Genomic DNA, 24065 nt, shown 5'->3' on the forward strand with positions numbered 1-24065 from the left:
GGTTCTTTTTCAACAAACGTGCACAGATCTCTCTGGACGGTCGATTAAAATAGGAAATATCATTTAATTTTGAAACTAGTTTTTATCTAGTTATTTCTTTAGCAAAGATTAATGGAAATTCAAGTCATTTATATTGCTGTGATGCATTTTCCCTTCCGATTTAACACTCTGAAATCAGCTCAACACTTATTTCCTCCACTATAGCCATTTAAATTATCTTCTTTAATTTCATTATAGAGTTGTTTTTTATTGAAAAGTTAAAAAAAAGTTATGTACGAGTCACAAAATAAATGGGATTATTATAGTATTGAATATGTCAAAGATGATGAATATTACTGATTTTAGTGCATTACTATTGCTATGTGATGATATTTGACATTTTTGCTATTTTTCACCACATTAAACAAGTAAAAGTTTAGTTTTTTGTGCGTTTCCATATAATAACTAATGAAAACTAAAATATTTTAGTTGGCATTTGAAGTGTTTAAAAAGATTGAATTGTATTTTTTGAGAACATCAGTTTTTTTTGTAGCTTATGAAAAAGAAAAACAGAAAATGCTGATGTGTGATGATTTTTAGTGGCACATTTTTGCCATAAATGTATTTACAGGGATTTAATCATTGAGAAAAGGAGAGATTTTCAGTTTGGCCTTGAAACATTTTAGTTTTATTTAATCTACTTTTCCAATGTTTTTTTTTTTCAGTGTCTGTTTAGTTTAACCATCATAGGTTATTTAAATTGTTTTATTTACTTTTTATTCAACATATTTTTTATCGCTGATGCTTAAATTTATATATTATCTAATAAAACATTAGCAGGACTTTTACCTTTTAACATTTAGTGTTAATATTTCTGAATAAAATCTTTAGCTTGTATTGAAAAACAGTAAATAATGTCCAGGACTGTATTTTCTTTTCTGTTCTGAGTCATTCTGGCGTGTTGCGTTCACAACCGTTATTTACAAAAAGAAGACAGTTTGACAGGTGGAAAACATTTTATCTCCATAAACCTTCACAGATTTACTTCTCTGTTGTGGAGAGTTTCTGCTTTTCTCCTCTTTCTGTCCAGTTTTGTACGAATTACGCAGTCATAAGCCGTAGTTTAGGCCCAGACCTGATGAGCCGCGTTCAGAGCCCACCGTGAGGGGAAGTGAGGCGGTTTCTGCAGCGCTGCATGCGTCGTCAGGCGGCGGCTGTTGCTGCACGCGCGCCGCCGAGCCTCTCCTCATCCTCATCCTCAGCCTCACGCAGACACAGATCCACCGGCAAACATCTGTTAGAATATAAAAAGGAGAGGAGATGCCTGGTAGCGCTGCAGCTCCACTCCACTCATTATGACACACACACACACACTCGCATCCTTTTCTTATCCTCTCCACATACACACACACACACACCATCTCTCAATCTCCTACCCGATTACACCCGCACACTAAAACCCTTTTCTCCACACCTCCCCAACACTCTACCTTCCCTAAAACCTTTTTTTGCTTCCTCTGACACACACACACACACACACCTCCCCCCACCCCCATTCCAGTAATCTGGCTGGCCCGTGGCCTCCTCTCTCTCGCTCCACTGTTCTGTGTGATAGAATATCGATCGGTTTGCCTCGGCTCGGCGTGGAGCAGGAGGAGGGGGCAGCTGCAGGGCTATAGGGTGTGTGTGTGTCTGTGTGTGTGTGTGTGTGTGTGTGTGTGTGTGTGTGTGTGTGTGTGTGTGTGTGTTGGATGGGGGGGGGGCAGTGGTCAGACATGCTCCAAGGTTGTTACCACAGCAACAGCAGGATGGGTCAGAGGGTTGCCATGGCGTCCAGGTCGCAGGGTCAGGGGGAGGGTCCTGGAGGGCTTCTGTCTCTGTGCGAGTGTGTGTTTGTGTTAATAGGAACTCTGTGTGTGTGTGTGTGTGTGTGTGTGTGCGTGTGTGCGTGTGTGTGTGTGTGTGTGTGCGTGTGTGCGTGTGTGTGTGTGTGTGTGTGTGTCCAGTGCTGCTATATTGAGTGTGTTAATAATGAATAGTGTTGCATGCGGTCGCTACATCTGAGCGTCTCTTCCTACACGCCGTCGGTTCACTTTATTCATGGAACAGATTCATATGTTCACACGTTTTAGACCAGAAACGTGGAAAATTATCTCGAGCTGCGTTTCCATCGATCGTATAACTGTGCAAACTGGAATTACAAAAACAAATTTGATTAATGGATTCACAGCAATTTTGAAAAAACAAAACTTACGTTTTGCAGTAAAAAGTTTTTGCGCTAGGATGTGGTGGGTTTCAGCCATATTGAAATGAGTGTGTTTTGTAAAACTGCAGTGGAAACACAACCAGTCATGTGATCAACAGCCGGATGTTTCTACTGGCAGAAACGATGAAGAAGACAGGAAGTGGTTGAAAGTCAGTTGTGTGGTGTGTGAACAAATGTATTCACGTTTCTTATTTAAAGGAAAAAGCTAAATTGTGGTATTTGTAATGGAAACCCAGCTGCTGACTCTTCAGCAGAAAGACTTTATGAAATCCCAGACTTACATCGATCAGATTTCTCCTGGCTGATGCAGATTTCTGGAGTTTCCTTTAGATTTGACCTACTGATTCCATATTTGACAGCTTTAGATTTTAAAAGGACAATAATTTAGGAAATGATTGTACAGAGCATATAGACTGAACAAAAGCCAGTTTTGATAAAAAAAAAAAACATGTTCAGAATAGTAATTAAGCTAAAACTGTACAAAACAACATAACATTTTGCATTTAAATTCTTCTTTTTCTGTAAATATGTTCAATCCAGAACTCCTCAAGTGGCAGTTTCAGTTTCACCTGACTCAGATTATGTTAAAATATATCAATTAAGCACCTTTTTCCTGTCCGATTAATGGGTTAATCGATGAAATAATCAGCAGTTCTGCACTGTGTTGATTTTCAGTCCAACAGAAACATGAGCTTTGCACATGTTGGTGTCAGAAGGATTTTTTAGCTACAGATCCATACTCTGCTACAACTGATCAAACGTTCACTAAAGTTATGTTGTTGTATTTTAGGCAATAAAATGTTTAAATGCCTCATTTAAAAAGCAGTTCTATTATATGTTTATTTACATATTTTAATATATTTCCAATATTGCCTAAAAAAGGCTTAAGAGGTCAGAATCGTCAGAATAATCAGTTTAGAATGATGTAAAATATATTATGTCAATATAAATAAACTGCATCATTTCATGTTATTTTATAGCTACAGTATGTTTAGATAGAAAAGTGACGGCCTGTTTATCCCACTGCTGTGGAAAAACTGTTGCTTTGTATAAAATGCAACAAAAAACACATCTTTGCTCTCTGAATGTGACCATTTCTGACTGAAAAACTTTATTTTATGCATCATTTTATCAATTTGTTGCATGTTGAATTCATGGTACAACAACTCAGGATTTTTTTAAAATACAAAAAATGATGCCTCAGTAATTGAGTCATTGACTTCCCATCTGAATTTAAAAAACTGGAGATTGCAGTTTTTATTCCCCAAGTAATAAAACTTTCAAGTGCTTCAAACTTTGGAGGTAAATTAGATATTAAAACATTCACAAAGAGAGCAGAAGAATGTTTTTAATCATTCATTTTGGAAAAATAGTTTCTGCAAAGTTTATTACATCACAGTAAACATAAAACAGACGAGCAATAAAATGATCACACAGCCGTTTGTGGTGAACATGTTGACCAAAACAAATGCAAATCAATAAACAAATACATAAATGTTGACAAGACGTCTGCAGATCATCCTCTTAACTCCAGCAGTCACATAAACGCAGATTAAATATATCAAAAGACCAAATTAACATCAGGAACTCAATGGAGAAAAAAAAACATTGAGTGGAAAATAAGAAAACTTAAAGAGAAAATCAGAAAAAAATGCTAAAATGATTTTATAGTTGATTATTGTGATTATATCTGCTACAACTAAACTCATATGCTTCATTCTTCTGTTTTCCTCACCAGCTTAGCAGGATATGGAACATTGATCAACATATTTAATGTTAAAAAAACAAACCTGATCAGTTTCTGAGAGATTTGTCTTCTGTCAATAAAACTTAAGTCATATTTGGGCATCAAGGGCAGGAAGTTCATCAAACTGGACAAAAACTGAAGATTATTTGCATGAAAATGAATGACAATTTAAATACATGGATGAGCCACTGAGCAAGGCACCCCAGCTGCCCTCCATCTGCTTACTGGGTGAATGTGGGGTTAGTGTAAAGTGCTGTCAGTGTACAGTGGAGCTAACAAGTGTATGAATTTACAGTTTGTTGTCTGACTAAGAGTAAAAGCAATCAATACTCAATAGTCCGACATTTTTCCCTTTTTATCCTCCAAGCTGATACTTTATTAAAGGAACCATATTTGGAGCAAAGATGAAACCTAAGATTTAATGTTGAGCTCATCGTTTAATAGAAGCTGCTGGACGTCACCAGAGATCGTTTTCACTTCCACCTTCCTTTCCTCTGATGAAGGTCTGCTCTTCATCCTCACCAGCACAATCAGCACAAAGATGGCAGCTGCACGAGACAGAAAAAACTTCAGATGAGATTCCACAGCAACATGACAGCAAAACGCTTAATTTGATGATTTTTTTTTTATAATAAGCCTTCAATAAACAGAGCTGCGACACATTTTTATTCATTTTTACCCAAAACATTATGATTGTGTGTCCAGTTGTGGGTTTGACTCTGTGTTAAAAGAAACATTAATTCACCAAGATGTGGCTCAGAATACTAATTCACATCCAGCTTGACTTATCTGCTCAAAAGCACCTTACTTCTACGATTTCCTCCTTCTTTTTTTTAGATTTTAAGCCAGTGGACCAAATAGGATCTTAAAGTCACGAGGCGTCCGTGCAAAGCCAATCTCTGGCCGCTCCCCCTCCTCCAGCATGGCGCGTTACCTCTGCAGGGTTATCAAACAGTCCCTGTGCAGCTTGAACGGCCGCGTGTGTGAGACGTTTCTGCTCCATTTAAGGAAACTTTGTGGCAGAAACAACAGATCCAGGTTTAGGTTTCACTCACTGAACAATCCCAGGAACACGAGGTAAAAAATCCGACCCCTCCAGGGATCTGCAGGAGAGCAAAGGAAAAGTGTTGGATGCATTTATTGTCTTTCAATCTTATGTAAAATGATCCTCTTGCTCTGCATACTCACATGACATGAGAGTGGTTGTTATGTAGAGTTCACAAAATGGCCTATGAAAGAGGAAAAAAGAGGATTTATCAGTGACATTAGATCAGGTGTCAAACGCGAGGCCCCGGGGCCAAACCCAGGTCGCCACAGGTAATTATGTGGCCCTCCAGAGTCTAGAGACAGAAAAAAAAGAGTAAGTTTCCACCAAAAAAACTCTGAAATGTTTAAATTAATTTCAGAAATTAAAAAAAACTTGGAAATTTCTGAGCTTGAAAAGTGTAAACTTTACTAGAAACAGCAAAAAAAATCTATAATTTTTTTTTTATTTCAGATTGTGAAAATGCAACAATTTGCCATGAAAAAACTCAGAAATGTTAAGATTAATCTCAGAAATTGATTAGGAAATTTTTTGGGGGAGGTGTGGGGTATTTCGGTTCAAAAGTAAAGAAATTGACATTTTTTGCCAATTTTCAAAAATTTGGTAAAATAAAAAAAAAATTTAATTTCGAAAAACTTAAAACTTGGAAATTTCTCAGATTCAAAAGTCAAATATTTTTGACTGAAACTCATAAATGTCAGATTCTTTTCAAAACTCACAGTGAAATAAATTTACTCTGTATATCCTGTTACAGCCAAGTTATATCAATGTGAAAAATCTTCCATATATATTATATAAATTCAAGACTTTCTCCTCGAATGTAGAAGCAGCTACTTATTAATATCTTAACAGTTTAATGGGTAGTTTTATAAATACATTTTTCACAACCGTCCCTGTGAGACATTCATAATTTTGATTTGGCCCAAAATGTAAATGAGTTGACGCCCCTGCATTGCATGATTCATAACTTCCATAGTGGAAATCTGAACAACATTTTTGGCACACAGATGACACCAAATGTAAATTCCAGCCAGGCTTACCTCTAACTTCCTCTGTAAGTGCTTATGATTAATATGTTGTTCTACCAGTTTCTGACATCTGAACTTTAAAAATGAAAACAAGTTTTTCTCAACTTTCCTCTCCATGTTTTATTTTCTTTTTTTACAAAAATGTAATAAATGTTGCCTTACCCAGTGAGAGCCAAGATGAGGCAGAAGAGGAAGCAGGCCTTCAGGACCTGGATGAATGACGCGTCGTCCAATCTTTTCTTGCCACAGCTGCAGTTCGGCCATGTGGCCACCAAGTGCCGCTGTAACTCATTTACTCGTAGCCGTCTGAGTAGAAATCTGAGCGGAAATTAGACAATCTCGTTAAAAATAACAGCTGGATGTGGTCTCAGCTCTTTCTAGTGGGCTAAAAGCAAACTAATCCATTAAGTTTTAATAAGTTCGGTTGTTTTTGGTCACACTTTCCGCGGTGTTTACATAAGATCACCAGTTAACGCAGAGCTTCGCACAGGAAAGTTGCAAAGGTTCAGGTTAGATAGTTCGTACCTGCTGTCATTGTGTAGAACCACCTTCATATCTTCACCTTCATCTATGCTGATCTCCACATACCCCATGTGGCCCCGCAGATGGACACCTGAGCTGGTTTCTCTGGGTAGTTTCCCTGAAGCTGCTCAGAGCTGCGTGTTCCCGGAGGTTCCGGGTTGTGTGCGGGAAAGCGTCCGCCCACCATCAGCAGCAGGACTAGACTTGAGTTAGACCCGATTCTCCCAGTTCGGTGGGTTCATTTTACCGCAATTCCTCAAAAAATACATATGGGACATCCGTCAGCTCAAAAATACGTGACTTTAACACGTAAACAACATGTGTAAAAGTCGGGGTGTCACATGTTATCTACTCGTTTACACTTTATATTTTCACATTGTCAACGTTTTGATATGGAAGCCTAGAGCGGACATGTTTCCTGATGGATTTTCTCGAGATAACGAGTTAATTGCTGGTTTCCACATTTTTTCCTGACGCATCCTTCAGATGCCTGCATTCGACGGATGGAGTCAGGTTTAATACACACACCAATCATCTCAAGAAAAAAAATGTTTTCTCAAGATTAACTTTTGTGAGGAAATTATTGGGGAAAAGCATACGCATAAAACTTCCGCTCTCAGCATCGTATTTTAGCGAATTGTTGAAATGTTTGTGTTGTCTACCTGTAAAATTTCACGTATATTTGACCTGGATGGTGTTCCATAGAGAATAACGACCTTAAATTAAACCAACATTTTCACTAACATATTACCTAATTACTTGCTCCATTGTTGTGTTTTACATGCAAAAATTAGTCTAAATAAACATTATGAACAAGAGAAAAAGAGTTATGAAGTCTAAAGTTTCACATCAAACCTGGAAGGAGAAATACACATTTTTCACATGTTATAAATGAAATAATCTGCAAATTTAACTTGTGTATAAAGGACTTAAGCTGGTATATCCTGCTGAAAACGTACATAAGTTAGCTTTGTGTTATTTCAACTGTACGAAGATATTTGCACTAGAAACCAAACCGAAACAGTTGGTAAGATTTTTGTTTTAATCTAAAAACATTTTTAGTTAGTACATTGATTTCCTGTAATCATTCAAAAGCAGTGGATATTGAATATTTATGATCAGAATAATCAAAGACTATTTTAATCTGTGTACCAGCAGGAAGTCATGACATAAAGAGAGCGACTTTCCTCCAATCAGGGAGCCTGCTGCTGCCTCACCGCCCCGCTGTCATTCCTCACCTTTACTTTACTGACTGTAAAATGTTTAAAAGCCTTTTCAGCTGCAGCTTTATCTCTTTTGGCTGCAACTGTCCAGGTAAAGTTTGAACGTGTCAAAGGAATTGAGTCTTAATGATCAGTTATTGCTGTTTCTCCCCTCTCAGGCTGCAGCCTAGATAGATCATCTTAAATGTGGTCAAATTTGGGCTTTTTGCTGAGAAATGCTGTGAAAACATGAAAAGAAGAACGGAGTCAGGTCTAATTTCATGAAAACTTGTTAAAGATGTGTGATTTTTGGTTAAATATTTTAGTATCTGTATTATTTAGCCTCTGATATCAGCTTCCTAGCTTCACTGAAGGCTTTGTGTTTTCATTCCCGATGACTCTCTGCTTCCTCCCACACTCATCCAGGTCTTTCTTCTCCACCTAAAGTTGTTTTTCTTTCTCTAATGATGTCTCTGGGTTTTTTTTTTCTTGTTCTTTTTTTTTTTATCTTCTATGACCTTAATATAAGTTTTATTAGACGGGAGAGAAATCACTTTCCCAGACGCTGAAGCTCACTGTCGACCGCGAGCTGAGCTTCATCACCTGCTGCTGTGGACATCCACACACACACAAACACACACACACACACACACACACAGGTTGCAGTCTCAACTCCGTCGCCATGGAAACAGCTAAGATGCTGAGTGCAGGGGAGGAACAGGATGTGAGGAGAAACCCTCCGTATGGATTTAAGGTGAGCGTTTCTGCACGCCGTTTTGCTCACCTTCACACGCTTTGGTTCCTAAAAGTTTCTCTGTTTCAAATAATTCCCCCTCTCCTCCTTTTTTCTTTCTCATTCTTTTGATTTTCGCCTCACTGACCCTTTCAGGATCAAAGCACAGCCTCACTTAGAGGCAAATTACAGTTAAAGTCTGCATTTTTAAGCCTGGCTGACCCCCAGTTGGAGTCAAACGTCCTGAATGTGTGTCTGTATTAACTCGGACGCCGCGTTTTGCCCACTGAACAGCTCAGGACTCCGTCTCCCTCCCTCCCTCTCTCTCTCCCTCCGTCTTCCCCTCCTCCTTCCTCCCTCTCTTTTCTCCTGAAAGCCAGATGGGCCGCAGCTCCTTTTATTCTCGGGCCCCTGTGCACGTGCCGAGGACACCGGGCCTCACGGCGTTTAATTCACAAGCTTTAACTGCCCCCTTCTTTTAACCCACACATCCAGCCCTCCTCCCTCCCTCTTCCTCTACTTTCTGTCCCCTTTCCTTTCTTTCCAACACCTCTCCTGCAATGCCCCCCATCCCAGGCATGACACTGTAGCAGGGAGCTGGCAGGTCGCTGGATCCTCAATGCAACAAAGCAACGTTGCTGCAGGTTGCTCCACAGCTGCTGCTCTGTTTGTGCACAGAATATTTATATTAAAAAAAACTGTTTACATGTGTTTTTGTCTATTCTAGCCATTCTATTTTATTTTATTTATGTATTTAGGTATTATTTACTGTCCTCTAATATTTCTCTGCTCTTCATTTTAATTAAATCAATGCCTGTTTTTTTGCTTCTTATTTATAAAACTTGTTTTTTCTACATTTGTTTCTTTTTTAATCCAACATATATAATATACAGATGTAGACATCAAACATACAGAGATTTTTTTGCTTATGCTTTTTACTGGAGGCTTTCATCTCTGTATTCTCTCTCTGATTCAGTCTGTATCTCCTGTAAAAAATTAAAAATCAACTGAATATGAACTGTGTGCGCTTCATTATTTCCTACTTGCATAATTTTTTGATTATTTTTAGCAGTTCTCATTCACTTTATTCATGCATTTAGATAATACTTAATATTCTAACTTTCCTGGTTTCTCCAAATCACTGCATGATTTCTGCTTCTTATTCATAAAACTGTTGTTTTTGCAACATTTACATATGTTTTTATCAAACATATATCAAATATAGAGTTAGACTTCAAATGTATAGATTTTTTGTTCCGTTTTCTTATGGTTGGTAAGGACTCAGATTTTTATCTCTGTTTTCTGTATCTCAACATTTCCTGTAAAAAAACAAAACAGCTGTTGATTATGGTGGCAGGAGGAACGTGTTCACTTTATTACAGTATTTACATTTCTTATTTGCAGGTATTTTTATCTATTGTTCTAATTCACTTTATTTACTGTGTATTTTAATCTCTTCTAGTTGATTTTTTTCACTTGCTCTGTTTCTCCATGCATGTTTTTCTACTTCTTATTGAATGAAACTGAAAACTTTGAAGCATTTTAATGTGATTTTTAAGACCCAGCTTTTATTTATTTCATATTAATCCCATGTGGTAAATTGTTTCATAAACAATATACACAACTTTGAATGAGTACACACACATATCCAGCTAAAATTATTGTAAAATATGATGCAACATAATCACATATCATTTATGAAGCAGCTGCTGTTTTGCATTTCGCAGATGTTTTTGTTCTATTTTCTTATAGAGAGAGAATGAAAACCTGAAAATCAACTGCAGAATGTTACTTATTATAGTAGGAAGATGGTGCGCACTTTATTTATATTTTGTATTTAGACTTATTTGCAGCAGTTCTTATCATTGATTTGTTTATTGAGGTGTTAATGGGTGTAACTCTCCTTCCTGTTTTGTCATCTTAACATTTATCTGCTTTACATGTTAATTTTCACTTGAGATTCCTCCAAATTGTTGCATGTTTTTCTGCTTTTTGTCCCTTTTGGAACATTTACATATATATTTTTAAACAATCATATGTCATTTATAAGTCATTTAGCTGATTTTCTGCTGTATTTTCTTATAAATCTGAGCTTTATCAGAGAGGGAAAATCAGATTCAAGCCTGAAAGTATCTGTATTTCCACTGAAATCATCTGCAGAGTGTTAATTATGATGGCGGGATGATTGAAATTCATTATTCTGTTTGTGATCAGAGCAGCTCCGGTCGCCATGCCTCCTAACAGGACGGTGATTTAGCTGTGAGGAGCAGAAAACTGCAGCGCGTTGGGTGAAACCGGGAGGAGGCTGCAGGAGTCCGGCGCTGCCTGGAGGCCAGTTTGACCTCCTCCTCCCTCCCCTCCCATGCAGCTGCTGAACCGAACCCAGAGATGCTCCACTCCCCGAATCAAAGCGACTGATGTGCAGGCCGTGAGCTGCAGCATTTAATCCGGTTAATTGGTCTGCATGAGGAGCTGCAGGTGTCCAGTCTAAATCTGTTGGTTTTCCGTCATGCATTGTCCCAAAATAATAACTAAACAAGCGCTCTTTCTTAAGATCTACAACGTTTTCAGGGAAAACTGTGCCGAGCGGGAGTATTTATCACCAGCAGGCTGTAATCGTTATTGAATGTTCTCTGTATTTAGCCGGGATTATTCTGCTTAACGTGGAAATAATGAGGTGTCTGATGCGGAGGCGGCCGCAGGGAGATCGATGGGAACCCTGAGTTAATTACGGTATAAATCAATTAAAAGCAGAGAGCAGGAGAGAGGGCAGCCCGGCTGCAGGAGGAAGACATGCTGCACCGAAAGCACGTTGGATTATTTTAATCTTTATTAAACAAGACCGGAAATGACGGCAGAATAGCTGTCAATTAAGAAAGTCCTCCATCAGGTGTTTCTGCTCCATCTCTTCAGAAAGAACGGAGATCCGGGATCCACACACACCGAGTCCAAGACCCGGTTCCCCGTCTGAACCCAGCAGGACCGACACGACCCGCTGATCCCCCCACTCCCACTCCCACTCCCACTCCCACTGCCACTGCCGGAGCCAGAGCCGGAGCCGGAGCCAGAGCCGGATCAATAACCTGCTCAGCCCAATCACTGCGCTGCTGTTTGCGCGTCTGGACTCACTTTTTCCTGCCAGTTAAACGTTTATTCCCTCCAATAATATGCATTTAATTTAAGGACAATTAATCTATAATTTATTCTGAGGCAGAAATATTTCATTTATTTCCAACATTTGCACATTTTTGAGGTGAACTCCGTTTGGTAAATTCTGCAAGAAAAACTTAAAATTGTATTTAAATTCTGGATTTTTTATATATATGAAAAAAAAAACTAAACTAAAAAAAATGCTAAAATTATTTGTCAAGAATTAAAGCATCTCACAAACTGTATTTCCAAAGCGGATTTAGTTGATTTTCGTTAATCAGCTGCTTTTTACATAATGAGCATAAATGTTTCCAGATGTATTTCCGGTAAAACAACGCATATATTTTAGATTTTAAAAAAAGCACATCAGCCTTTCAAATATTTCTAATAGTACAATGAAATAAAGCTTTGAAAATAAAATGATCTACATATTCAAATTATTTAAATACGAATTTTAAAAATGATCTCATTGCTTCGTTTTGCAAATAGGAAACTTTTAACGAATCAAAATAGCTTCACTATATCGCGCTAAATTACAGCACATTTGGTTGTATGCAAATAAGAATAACTTCGAGAAAATAGACATTTAGAGATTTTATTTCCCTGATAAATCAACATAAAAATAATATCTGGTCATTTCAATCGTATAATTATTGATCTGCCGTTAATTTGATTATTTATTGGCTGTAAACGACCTGAACGCCGCACCATGGCAATGCGAAGAAGTTTTTCTAATAAAAAACACACAAAATGAGGAAAAACTGCATATTGTTGCAATTACAAATGTGGAATTTAACGAAATTTAAAGCATCACATATGTATCTAAAAATAAATGACATATAGGCCCAGTAAAGTACAGCAGGAAGCTTTGATATATTCTTATAAATAATCTGTTTTTATTTATAACAGATAGAAATGTAAATTTTAAATAACGTGTCCAGAGGCCATCAGGCAGATTATTTTATATTTTTTATTCTCCTTTAGTTGGAGATCAAACCCAGACAGACACTGACCTCTGGAAGAAAAAAAAATCCCCTCATTGTGATTGAAAAAGACTTTCAAATTTGTCATCGATCGATTTTCCGTCCGAGTCGCGACACTTTCATGACTTTCATTTGAATTGATGAATAATAACAGATTCATATCTGGAGGGCCACATGTTCCCCAGGAGTCCAACACTGTTTCAGAGAAGCCTAAAACGTTTGCTTCACTCTTTCACAAAAAGAAAGAATAATAAATATTATACAAATACAAATCCTACTGTTTTACATTTATTCTTGACGGATGAACATAATATGAGCGGATAAACAATCAATAAGGGTGACAAATAATAATAATAATCATGATAACAGTTGGAAAAAATGACATGATCTACATTTTTCTGCCTTTATTCTCCCGGTAAACATGATCTGTACATGGTGACGGCCGCTTTACCTTTTATTTTAGGACCGTCATTTTGTGGAGCGACCCCAGGGTTAAAGGTCAGCCGGCCACTTTCCCATCGGCCCGATCAGCTACCAGGAACAGAGAGAAGCGGCGGGGAGGGGGGTCGTTTTTAAGGCCCGAGGAGACATATTCCCTTTAAAACACCTCATACTGCCTCCTAGTTTGGTGTTTATTTTATAAATTACAAGGTATCCCTCCGCAGCGGCAGCGTAGTTCCTCCATCCGCCCTACTGTCGTTGCTAAGCAACACAACGAGAGACAGGTGAGTTTTCTTCGCTTTAATGATCAAAATTATCTTTTAGCTCGTCAACCACCCGTTAGTGGGATTATTTAGAAAATATTTATCAGGAAATACAAATAGTAGCTGAAGTTTAAACCCCCAGAACTCCGAAACTGAAACATTAGTCGGCCATCTTTGCTGTTAGCTTAAATTAGCGTCAACAACCAGCTGAAAGCCCGGAAGTAGCAGGTAAAAACTCTTTTAAGTCATTTTAAAGTCAAATAAAAATATCTAGATATTTTGTCTTGTCTTAGTAAATGTTTTATTCTGGTTTTAATCTCAGAGTTCTGATTCAAAAATATGTAATTATGACTTGTTTTCTTAGGCATTCTGGCGGTTTTTGTTTGTTTATAAACTTTATTTAACCAGAAAAAGAAATACAAAAGTGTCCTGGGATATACAGCAACAAAACGAGATAAAAAGTTGACAGTTTCATTCTTTAAAATATTTTAAATACAACAACAAATCACATAAAACATCTACAGCCCGATTTGTAAATCATGCAAATAAATTAAGATTCCCTTGGAGTAATTTTACAGCAGGACCTAAAAATTTAAGATAATTTTCAATGTTTCCTTTTTGAAAAGAATAATCTAGAACCTGCAGTAGACATTAATTTCAGAGGACATTTTAATTTATTTCAAGAACAGGAAATTAATCTTTAAAAATATTCTATTCATCTTTTTATTTAAAGTTTTGGGTATTTTGAAAACATATTACCATGTAGAAATACATTTTTAAATAAAAATAATAATAATCAGTATATTTGGGTGGCACAGTGGTGCAGCCAGACCTGACCAGCTCACCCTTAAATAATATTTCCTCATTGCAGCGTGGAAAATACGGATCAGGACTGCTCAGACGCTGATAAGGGGCCCTCTCTACCCCCCATGGTTTGCTGCCGTTTCAGGGACTCCCACAAATCTTAAAGGCATTAATTTCAAAGTAACCAATCATATGGAATAATATACGTTTTAAACCATGAGTTTGAAAATGTTTTAATCCACTTTTAAGGTAAACATGAGATCAAAAACCACCATTCTAATCTTGCATTTTATGATTTATGAACCTCAGAATGATTATTCCCTCTCATGCCCTATTGACTCCCATCATTGCATGTATCGACACGTGTGTAAACTCCACTGCAGTCAACATTTGACCAGCGTTCCTGTGTAAATACTGCAGCCGCAGCCTGGGAGGTCAGGAAAACAGTAACTCCCTGGGATTGATTTCCAATAATCTGCTCATTGCTTGTCTGATCCACAGGATGCAGGGCTACGGGGAATTGCCGGCTCGTGTCCAGGCGGCTGTTGCCGCGGTGACTGGTGTGAAGATAATAGCAGTTAATGAGATATTAACCCACGTAAGAAAGAAGAAGACGAGGACGGGCGAGCGAGCCGGACTAAAGAGGACAGGATCGGGCTGCGTCTGACCCGGACGGATCGATGCCGCGGCGGTGTTCAGGCGCCGTAACGAGCAGACCGACCCGCCGCCGCCGCCTCTGGATCTGACGAGGTAAATCCAGCTCCTCACTACTGACGCACAGAAACACAAACATCACGTATGCTGCACACATCAGCCGGCTCTCCGTCCAGCTGGTCTGGCCTGCAGGTCAAAGGTCAGCTTCATCCCAGACGCCTGACCTCATCTAACAAAGGTTGACGTTTCTGCTGCAGGAGAGTGTGTGAGTGTGTATTCAGGAATTAGTCTGAGGGAAAAGAGGATGCAGATTTAAACATGTTTCTGCTTTTAAATTCATATCATTAGTTTTCATTAATAAAAGGTAAACAAACCTGAGGTGAAAAGTTGCGGTTCATCAGTGACTGTCGTCGTTTTTACCTTCAGGATCATCATTCTCGATTTTACTTCCCGTCTCTACTTCCCTTTATCTCACCACAGATTTCCTGTAAATCATCACTTGACCTTGGCCCATGACATAGCATGTAAACACACACACACACGCGCACACACACTGGGAAACACCCAATTACAAACTAACAAAACACACAGCCTGGTTGACTCTTTCTGCAGCATAAACTGAACAGTCACTGAAAGATTGATCGGCTCTTCAGTTATTGTTTTTCTATTGTTTTTTGACATGCATCCATATTAAAAGATAATTTCCCGAAACAATTAAGAGAACAAATTATTTTCCATTTTTAGACGTACAATAACACTGTTTGTAAAACCTTTTAGGTTAAGGTGCTGCTTTAAATGTATTTTATTGTTACTAATTATAACAAAGTGAAAGTTGTATCAAAGTTTAATATGAATATTTGGAGTGAATCCAGCAGCGTGGGAACAAAAATAAAAAATCTCAAATGTATAAATCTGCAGCATGTTTATCATCATCAGTGGAAAATAGAGTGTGCAGAAAACAATATTTACAAAAAAAGTAATTTTAAAAACATATTTACGTTTAAGATATTAAATCCAGAACAACTGAGTTGGATGAACTCATATTTTTAATCCATCAGGGTTGGAATGTTTTTATGTTTTCTGTCCTGTGACAACAGATGGCTAACTCTGGGACATTTACCCTCCACGTTAACCGTGTGATATATGTTTAACACTCCTGGACTTTTTAGATATAGAATTTAAAAAATGTGCATGATTTTATTTCAGATTATACATTTTTATGTGCAAATTAAGGGCTCGAAACAAACTGGATCAGCCAAAATGTCTGTGGTTTTCATCAAAGAAGAATAAATAAGTGGAGTCATAGATCAATATAAACATTAAATCTGTAATTTTCTTTCCATTTTTAGCAGACAGAAATTCAAAATGATTGTTTCAAGTGTCCCTTGTTGTGATTAACTCCTTTCACAAAACACTTACAGCACCATTTTGCCATGTTGATGTGCTTTGGAGGAGGTCAGAGGTCAGTTCGCCTCCGTTACACACCTGACTTGTCAAGCGAGGAGATGACAGCGATGGAGCTCAGGGGCGGCTCTTCTTCACGGGTTTATGACGGAAATGTTTTGTGAAAGAGGCCGGAGACTCAAACATTCCCAAATGGACACAGATCTGGACTGGATTCTGTGTCGTCCTGCTGAAATAACCACAGAGAAGAGCCTAGCGATAAATCAATTATATTTGTTAAATCCTCAAAAACACAAAGTTTGATTAATCTTTGAAAAATCTCAATATTTTTCACCAATGCGCTCCTTGTTGGAGTGATGTCTACACGCCCAGAGCGGCCATTTTGTTTTTGGAGTGTGTTTTACTGCTTCTATTTATTTGGACCTTGAATTCAGGTCAACTCTATGACTTACTTTTTTTTTAAATTAAATTTGTATGACAATAGAGTGGAAATGTTACCAGAATAAAGTCGTAATATTCGGAAAATGAAGTAGTAATTTCATGATTACTCCAATACAAAAAACATAAAAATTGTGTTTCTAATTGATTAGTCTTTTTGTTTTAAATATCTGAAATGCTGCCAAACTGGTGACATTAATTTTTCTGTTTTATCTACAGTTTTCATGTCACTTTGTTTTTTTATTTTAAAGCAGTTCTGAGTCACATTGATGAAACCTTAAACTGCTGCTGTGCAATTTACTCACCAGGTTGTTGCCAAGCAACCAAAGAATGATTGAGTTGCTAGGAAACGAGAGAGAGAGAGAGAGAGAGAGAGAGAGAGAGAGAGAGTTGATGCCATGATCCCAGCTAGCTGTCAGAGGTTGAGCGGCTAAAGTCTTTCCAGTGCCTACATCTCCCAGAATGCTGTGCGGTTCTGGATCATAGTTTAGTGAATATTCCATCCATCCATCCATCCATTTTCTTACACCCTTGTCCCTCAGTGGGGTCGGGAGGGTTGCTGGTGCCTCTCCAGCTAGCGTACTGGGCGAGAGGCGGGGTCACCCTGGACGGGTCGCCAGTCTGCCGCAGGGCAACACAGAGACACACAGGACACACAACCATGCGCATACACACACACACACACCTAGGGACAATTTGGAGAGGCCAATTAACCTGACAGTCATGTTTGTGAGTGAATATTCTACATATTTAATATTCAATCAGATGTATTATTTGTTGATATAGATCACATGTCTGTATATAATTCATTTATTGTTTAGCTCCATTCGTGATGTACAAAAACTAATAATCAACAAAATATAAATGACAAAAAAATTAGTTTCCTCATTGATCTCTGACCGCTGCTCTCTGGTCTGAAGTTTTACCGTCTCGTATTCAGGAACCGACCGGCTCTACGGACATTTCCAGCAGACGGCCTCCTCCGGCTCCCTCCACACTAATCATCCCACATCTTCAAAGATGAAGGTAGGACTGAGTGGGGGGAAGGGGTGCAGGAGAAAAACACACGCCTGGCCGACTACCTACAGCCCTCCTCTCCTCCCAGAAGCCATTCTTTTGCTCCTTCCAGCTCTCCTTCACCCTCTAATCCCTCGCTACTCCACTGCATATGTTTCCTAATCCGGAGTGTGTGGGAGGCCTGCTCCTCGCCCGCCCCCCACCCTTCGCCTTTTCTCTCGGCGGCTGTAATGCGGTAACCTGCCTCCGTTCCTCCTTTCTTTTAGCTCTCCGCCTTTCTCCCTGCAGCTCTTATCATTAGACCACACTCCCCACCCGCCCCGCTCCCCGCCGTCCACCACTCCTCTGGTTGCCTGTTCTGCTTTTTTCTTCATTTCTAGCGAACATGTTCTGTTTTTTCCACGCTTGTCTCTCAGGAAATCCACTTGTCACGAGTACATGTGGAAAAACTGCACAACGTTTAAAGGGCACCCATTATACAAAACTTGCATTTTTCAAATTTTTGTACGTCCATTTGCGTCTCAACTGCTTCTAAAAACAGCGCAAGTGCTTAAATAAGTTCATGTTGTTTGGTGTCTGGAAGATGAGTCATTTTAAAAAAGTCCTGATGGTTTTAATCACTACAGAGATCCACCAATCAAATATTAATATCTGTATCGGTCCCGTTATTGGAAAAAATCTATATCTGGTGTAGTGACAGTGTCTGTGATCTGTGCTTTATCATTTCTTTTACATTATATTTTGAATTCCTAATTGCACTTTCTTAACCACTTGAAAGGTTTGTTGCAGTTTATGTTTAGATATTTGGCTGAGGTAATAGTTTTTGTCAGTTTCAGTTTCTTCTTTTATTTTTTACATCGGCTGTTATGCTCTTAATTGCATTTACTGAATAAATTAACTTTCTTTCATAACTGCTGCTGCAGTTATGAAAGAAACTTGTAATCCATTACATTTACATCACCTTGCAACCTAAGCGGAGCTCCAGCACATTTGGTCAGCTGGTTTTCCTGCTGTATGGTCTGTACAGTGGCTGCTGGAAAAGATAAGTGTTTTGTTGTTGACTTAACATACAGAAACCACTTGCTACAGACCCTAAAAGATCTCAAATTAGGCAGAACTGATCAGACTAAAATCTCATTATCTAAGATTGATTTTGTGCAAAATAAATGTAATTAACATGTTTTCTATTGTATCCTAAGCTCTTTAAGGAAGCATAGTAGATCACCTTTATATTATATCATATTATCCTAAATGAATATTGAAATTTTCCTGAAATTGGCGTCTAAATTGAATAACATTTGATGCAGTGAGTGTTTCCACTCTCCTCTTCAACACTTGATTATTTCCTCCTAGAGTCTGCTGCCCTTTCATCCTCTGGCTGTCTTATTTCCTCGCAGGTGATTTTGTTCTCTCAGTTCAGCTGTGCACACACACACACACACACACACACACCCACACACACACACACACACACACACACACACACACACACACACACTTTCTCTCACTCACATTCGGGCTTTTTGTCCCGATTCTTCTCCTGCTTTACCCCATTACTGAATGGTATTCCTGCAGGCCTTTGTGCAGCCTTGTATAGGCACATGCCAAGTCAAGTTATTTCAGAGCGGTTTCAATGGAATTACCCCCCAAAATAATCCCCCTTTTTGCTCCTACCCCCCCCAAAAAAAAGAAGTAGAAAGAGACATGAGAATAAAGAAGAATAATGCAAAATGAAGCTGCAGCTTTCACGCAGAATAAAGCTGCAGTGCCACACCAGAGGAACACGAGAATATGAAAAGACCTCAGTGGACGCAATAAAGACCCAGAGCAGAAAGGTGGAATAAAAGCAGCGGCGTTTTCTGGAAAGTCCAGGACTGAAGCGGTCTGTGTTGGCAAAGGCAACCGCATCAGAAACTTTAACATTTTCACCTCTGAATACCTAAAACAGGATTGAATTGCCTTGTTACAGCTGAGCTACATGCACAGCGAAGGTGGAAGACACTGAAATTTCTGGTTCAGCAGCTCAGACGGTCCTTATTTGGTTGGAGGTCAGAGGTCAAAGCAGCAGCGGCCCACAACGCATGTAATGAAACTGAAGGACGGCCGTTCAAATGATCCGTAAACCAGGAGTGACTCCAGAGAGCGCGGTTTAAATGCAGCGCTTCGATAAGTTTTAGATGCTCTTTGTGTGGCTCATCCGACCTTCAGGCGCCGACTTCTTCCAGCTTTTCTTCCAAAACATTTGCTGCTGGAAATGAAAAACATTTAAAGGGGACATTTTGAGTTTTCTGTGCTTTTTGTCAGAGACACAAAGAACATTTTGGAGACAAACATTGAGAAAATAAAAATCAGAAGTGAAGAACAAGCAACAAAATTTAGATCTGTTCACAAATATCGTGCATATCTGCTGTGTTAAACTCAGATTTCCTCCACAAAAACACACTGTGGATCACTCAAAGTTCATAAAGGTTCCTCTGATCAAAAATGCCTTTTACCAGTCTCAGCTGCACTCTGTGATGATTTCTAATATTCAGTTTGACTTTTTCCTTTTGTTTAATTGCGTGAAGCCCTTGCTGACGTGAAGCCGCTGGGTTTTTTACGAGCGTGTCCTCATCAGGGCTTGTATATATTTTCATGTGTGAGAGTGTGTGCCGGTGCCAAGTGTCATATCGATAGGTTAATGGCTGCGGTGTCAGATTCAGGAACTCTCTGATTAGTTGACAGTTCACTAATCCACACCCCGTCCTGAGTTATTGGTCCGGCACATCGATTTCCAGCCCGCCAGCCAAACCGCGAGGAACTCGGGGGTCGTAAGAGAGCCGGCCGCTATTGATTGGCCCCAGATCCACCCCCGCCGCCCTCCCTCCCTCACCGCCGCCACGCCGTGCACTCCAAACACAGATCCTGCAGCACCCAGCCTGACCAGGGCTTCGTGGTTTCTGTCCGTCTGAAATCAAGCCTCCTCACATCTACCTGTAGGTTTATATATTTATCAGACCTCCATCTGATCCATTGTAACAAGTAAAAGATTTTCATCACCTGCTGTTAAAATGAAACAATTAACATAGTTTCTTCTGCCGTCTTATGCAAAAACAATGAAACTGCAGCTCTACCCCTTAAAGTTTTCACATATTATAGTCATGCTTGATTGGGATTTGCTGTGATAAATCAATAAATGGTCTTTCTGAGATGAAAAATAAATTATTCATGATTAGTTGGACTGTCATGATGACACATTTTGCAGGGTGGTAAATTGTCCCAGTTATTATCACGATAAATAATAATATTGTTTTGAAACCATTTTTAAAACAGTATATTGATGGTGGCATAATGATACAAGCTTTCCAGCAGCTCACTTCACCAGATGGTGGGGATTCAAAATCTTGTTCTTTTTAGAAATGAAAGTATTTTGATCATTTGATCAAACCTTCACTGGTGTCTCTACTCAAAGCGTTTTTGTTTGTTTTTTGGTATCTTACTGGTTTGGCACCACTGTATCTGAGACACTCTAACCAGAACATCAAGGTCCAATCAGCTCCAGTGTGGAGATGTTACAGCTTCTGTTGGTCGTACCTAAATATCACATCACCACCGTGCAGAATGATGATGATGATCTTTTAAGTACACAACTCTTCTCATTGGGTTTCAGTTCTAGTTGAGCAGAACAGTTTAAGGATTTTCTTGTTAAAAGTTTATTTCATATGTTTACATTTCAGTGTTTATTGGTGTAAGCACACTAACGGATGGGAAGCTGGTCAGTCATGGAGGTAAATCCAGAACAGATCTGGAAGAAAACGCTGCAGAAGCCTTTAAAGGTTAACTGTCCAGCAGGAAAACGGCCCTAAACATACAGCCAAAGATGCAGTGAAACAGTTTAGGTCACAGCATATTCATCTTTTAAAATAGCCTAGTCAAAGTCCGTCCTCTCCATCTGAATTTATTGGACGAAAAACATGACATTTTGCTTTTACATCACAATTTAGCTCTACTTTTATGGTGATCCGTCAAATACGGGTTTGATTAAATACAAACTGGTTTGCGGTGTGATTACTTTTGTGAGACCAGGTCACCTGCTGCACCTTCACCTGTCCTACAAACCAGAATCGCTGCATTTGCCTTTAGATTTTCCCTTTTCAAGTCAGGCTCATTTTCCTCCTCTTTGACACCCGATTGAGACTGATCCTAAAGAATCAAGCCTGCAACTGCAGCAAGGCAAAGCAGCGTACAAACACACTGAACCCTGTTGATTCATGGGAACATCTAGCCTTCGCCGTTATCCTCCTCTCCGCATCCCCTGCATCCCTCTTCCTTCCTCTGTTTCTCCTCGGCCCCTGTGTAAGCATCAGGGAGGGGAGGGGATGAGGGGTTGTTAAACATTTTTCTTCCCTCTTAATTGTTTTGACTTGTGCCATTGGCATCCCGATTAGGCCCCATTGATTTCCCACCGCTAAGTGCATTGATTTCTACATTTCTCATTGATCCTCACTTCTAAATCTACCCACACACACTCTGTGTCTGTCTCCCTCCTCGCCAGGAAAACCACGCAGGCTGAACACGAGCTTGTGTCTGTGTATGATTGCGAGGATGTCTGCGAACAAGTAAATTATACTGAGATAAGGAGGGAACACCAGAGATCCGAGAGTTGGCCTTTATGTGGAGCTAAATGGAGAGAATGTATGTTTGAGTCAACATCTGGAGGATTTTAAGTTTGTTTCAAATTAATTGAACTGATTATACATGTACCGCTTTGGGCAAAAGACTTGAATCATCCGACATTTCTCTTCCACAGCAGCCAGATATTATTGTAGTATTCAGTATTCTTCTGAAGGTCCAAATGATCCAGTTCTAGATTTACTGGATGGGACTAAAAGACGAGGTTCTTGATTCATCATTTGGGTCCAAAAGTTCATGTTCTAGATGTAACAGTTTGGTCCAAAAGATCTTATTTCTAGGTTTATTGACTGGGCTCAAATGATCCAGTTCTAGGTTTATTGATTGGATCCAAAAGACCCAGCTTCACTTTTCTTTTCTTTTTTTTTTTTTTTTTTGCTTACTTCTAATTTCAATTATTTTATATTTTCAATTAAAACTGTGTCTTGTTTAGGCATTTGAACTTTGACCTGGATTATTAGGATACCAAATGGCTCCTAAAATGTAGGCTGTATACCAGTGATGAGAGAAATGAATATAAATTGAATCTTTTTGGCCCAGTTTCATGTTTTCCCTCATTTATTTATTTAAATATACAAAAATATGAAGAACATAGTTTGACATTTTCGTTACAGAAGATTTCTACTGAATGATTATATAAATTCTTGGTAAACGGTGCATGTTAGTGTAAAGGCTGATGCATAATCATTATCTGCATGAAGGCCTGATATTCATGCAGCTCAGTGGAAAACTTTGAAATATTCTCAGACTATACAGAAATGTCCAGGTTTTAGTATTTTGAAAATAATCCAGTTATATGATAATTTGCACGACTGGCTATAAATGGGGAATCTCACAAAGAGCTTTTTTCTTGAGAAGAAAAGCTGTTGATAGGATAAGAAAATGATCTTCAGAGAAAGATTAGAAATGATTTGCAGATTGCACCATTCAACACATTGATGGTTAAAATTTATGCACATTAGCAAATTAAATAAAGTTGCTGAGAAAATGGTGAAACTTGAGTTGAGATGTAAAAAATCAGACGAAAAGCACTGAAATTTCCTTCATTATCACAATATTTTCTGTCCTTCTGGTTCAGCTCGAATGTTCTCTAAATGATATAAAACACCTTTCAGCTCTTATGTTTCCAACATGGGTTTTGCCATCCTTCCACACACTCACACACACACACTGTTTCTCTGGTTTCTCCTGATCGTATTCTGCGGCGTCCAGGAGAGCCGGGTCTGATCCGCTCAGAGTTTAAGGCTCTCATCTCCCACCATTTCTGCAGCGAGCGCACATCGCCTGCACCGGCCGGAAAGCTCCATCCATGTCACTGGCATTACCTCAAGCCTTCATGCTGCGTTTGTGCTAAGCTAAGCTCTTTGGGCTCTAGAACCAGAGCTGTGTGTGTCTGCATGGATATAATGTCAGATTTTGTCAGTTTCTGGCATTTTTTGCATGTTTGGGCAGCAAAGAGCACGTCTGGCTTTGTATCCATGAAGCTACATGTGAACTTTAAGGCATAAAAGCAAAAGAAAAGTCAATATTTCAGCTCTGCTTTTCCCCTCACTCCTTCCCTCTGTCCTGCGTTTTAAATCTTAAATCCATTACAAGCCGTCCAGGATGAAGCAGGATGCAGAACATGTGTGAAATACAAACACGGGCAAATTCAGGGCAGGAAGAGCGTCTTCAAAGCCAGAATGAAATTACCTGTGAAAATGAAAGAGAATATACAT

The 24065-nt window shown here is 39.0% G+C and overlaps 2 protein-coding genes across 3 annotated transcripts in view; one reads left to right on the forward strand and one right to left on the reverse strand.

The window, feature by feature from the left end:
• Positions 1 to 3575: 3575 nt before the first annotated feature.
• Positions 3576 to 6978, reverse strand: LOC145553870 (uncharacterized). The gene is made up of 5 exons (XM_081612931.1): positions 6591 to 6978; positions 6228 to 6383; positions 5181 to 5221; positions 5048 to 5095; positions 3576 to 4540 (listed from the first exon to the last, which is right to left on the reverse strand). The coding sequence occupies exons 1-5, from the start codon at positions 6656 to 6658 to the stop codon at positions 4404 to 4406; spliced, it is 450 nt and encodes a 149-aa protein (XP_081469057.1). The 5' UTR covers positions 6659 to 6978; the 3' UTR covers positions 3576 to 4403.
• A 6016-nt stretch (positions 6979 to 12994) lies between these two features.
• Positions 12995 to 24065, forward strand: part of pou2f2a (POU class 2 homeobox 2a) — a 93997-nt gene continuing 82926 nt past the window's right edge. The window contains exons 1-3 of one of the 2 annotated variants that reach the window (XM_081612413.1): positions 12995 to 13380; positions 14665 to 14913; positions 17600 to 17685. The gene's annotated coding sequence lies outside the window, so the exon portion shown is untranslated. The other variant, XM_081612414.1, reaches the window with a different exon arrangement.

Source organism: Poecilia reticulata, chromosome 11 (genome assembly GCF_904066995.2).
Source record: "Poecilia reticulata chromosome 11, P_reticulata-male-v2, whole genome shotgun sequence".
NCBI classification, from domain to species: domain Eukaryota; kingdom Metazoa; phylum Chordata; class Actinopteri; order Cyprinodontiformes; family Poeciliidae; genus Poecilia; species Poecilia reticulata.

Excerpts from the sequence above, each read along its gene's own strand:
- LOC145553870 (XM_081612931.1), bottom strand. The coding sequence starts at position 6,658 with ATGGGGTATGTGGAGATCAGCATAGATGAAGGTGAAGATATGAAGGTG. Across the intron at positions 6,384-6,590 it reads GTTCTACACAATGACAGCAG|ATTTCTACTCAGACGGCTAC; the intron begins GTACGAACTATC and ends ATTTCCGCTCAG. Across the intron at positions 5,222-6,227 it reads CTCATCTTGGCTCTCACTGG|GCCATTTTGTGAACTCTACA; the intron begins GTAAGGCAACAT and ends CCTCTTTCATAG.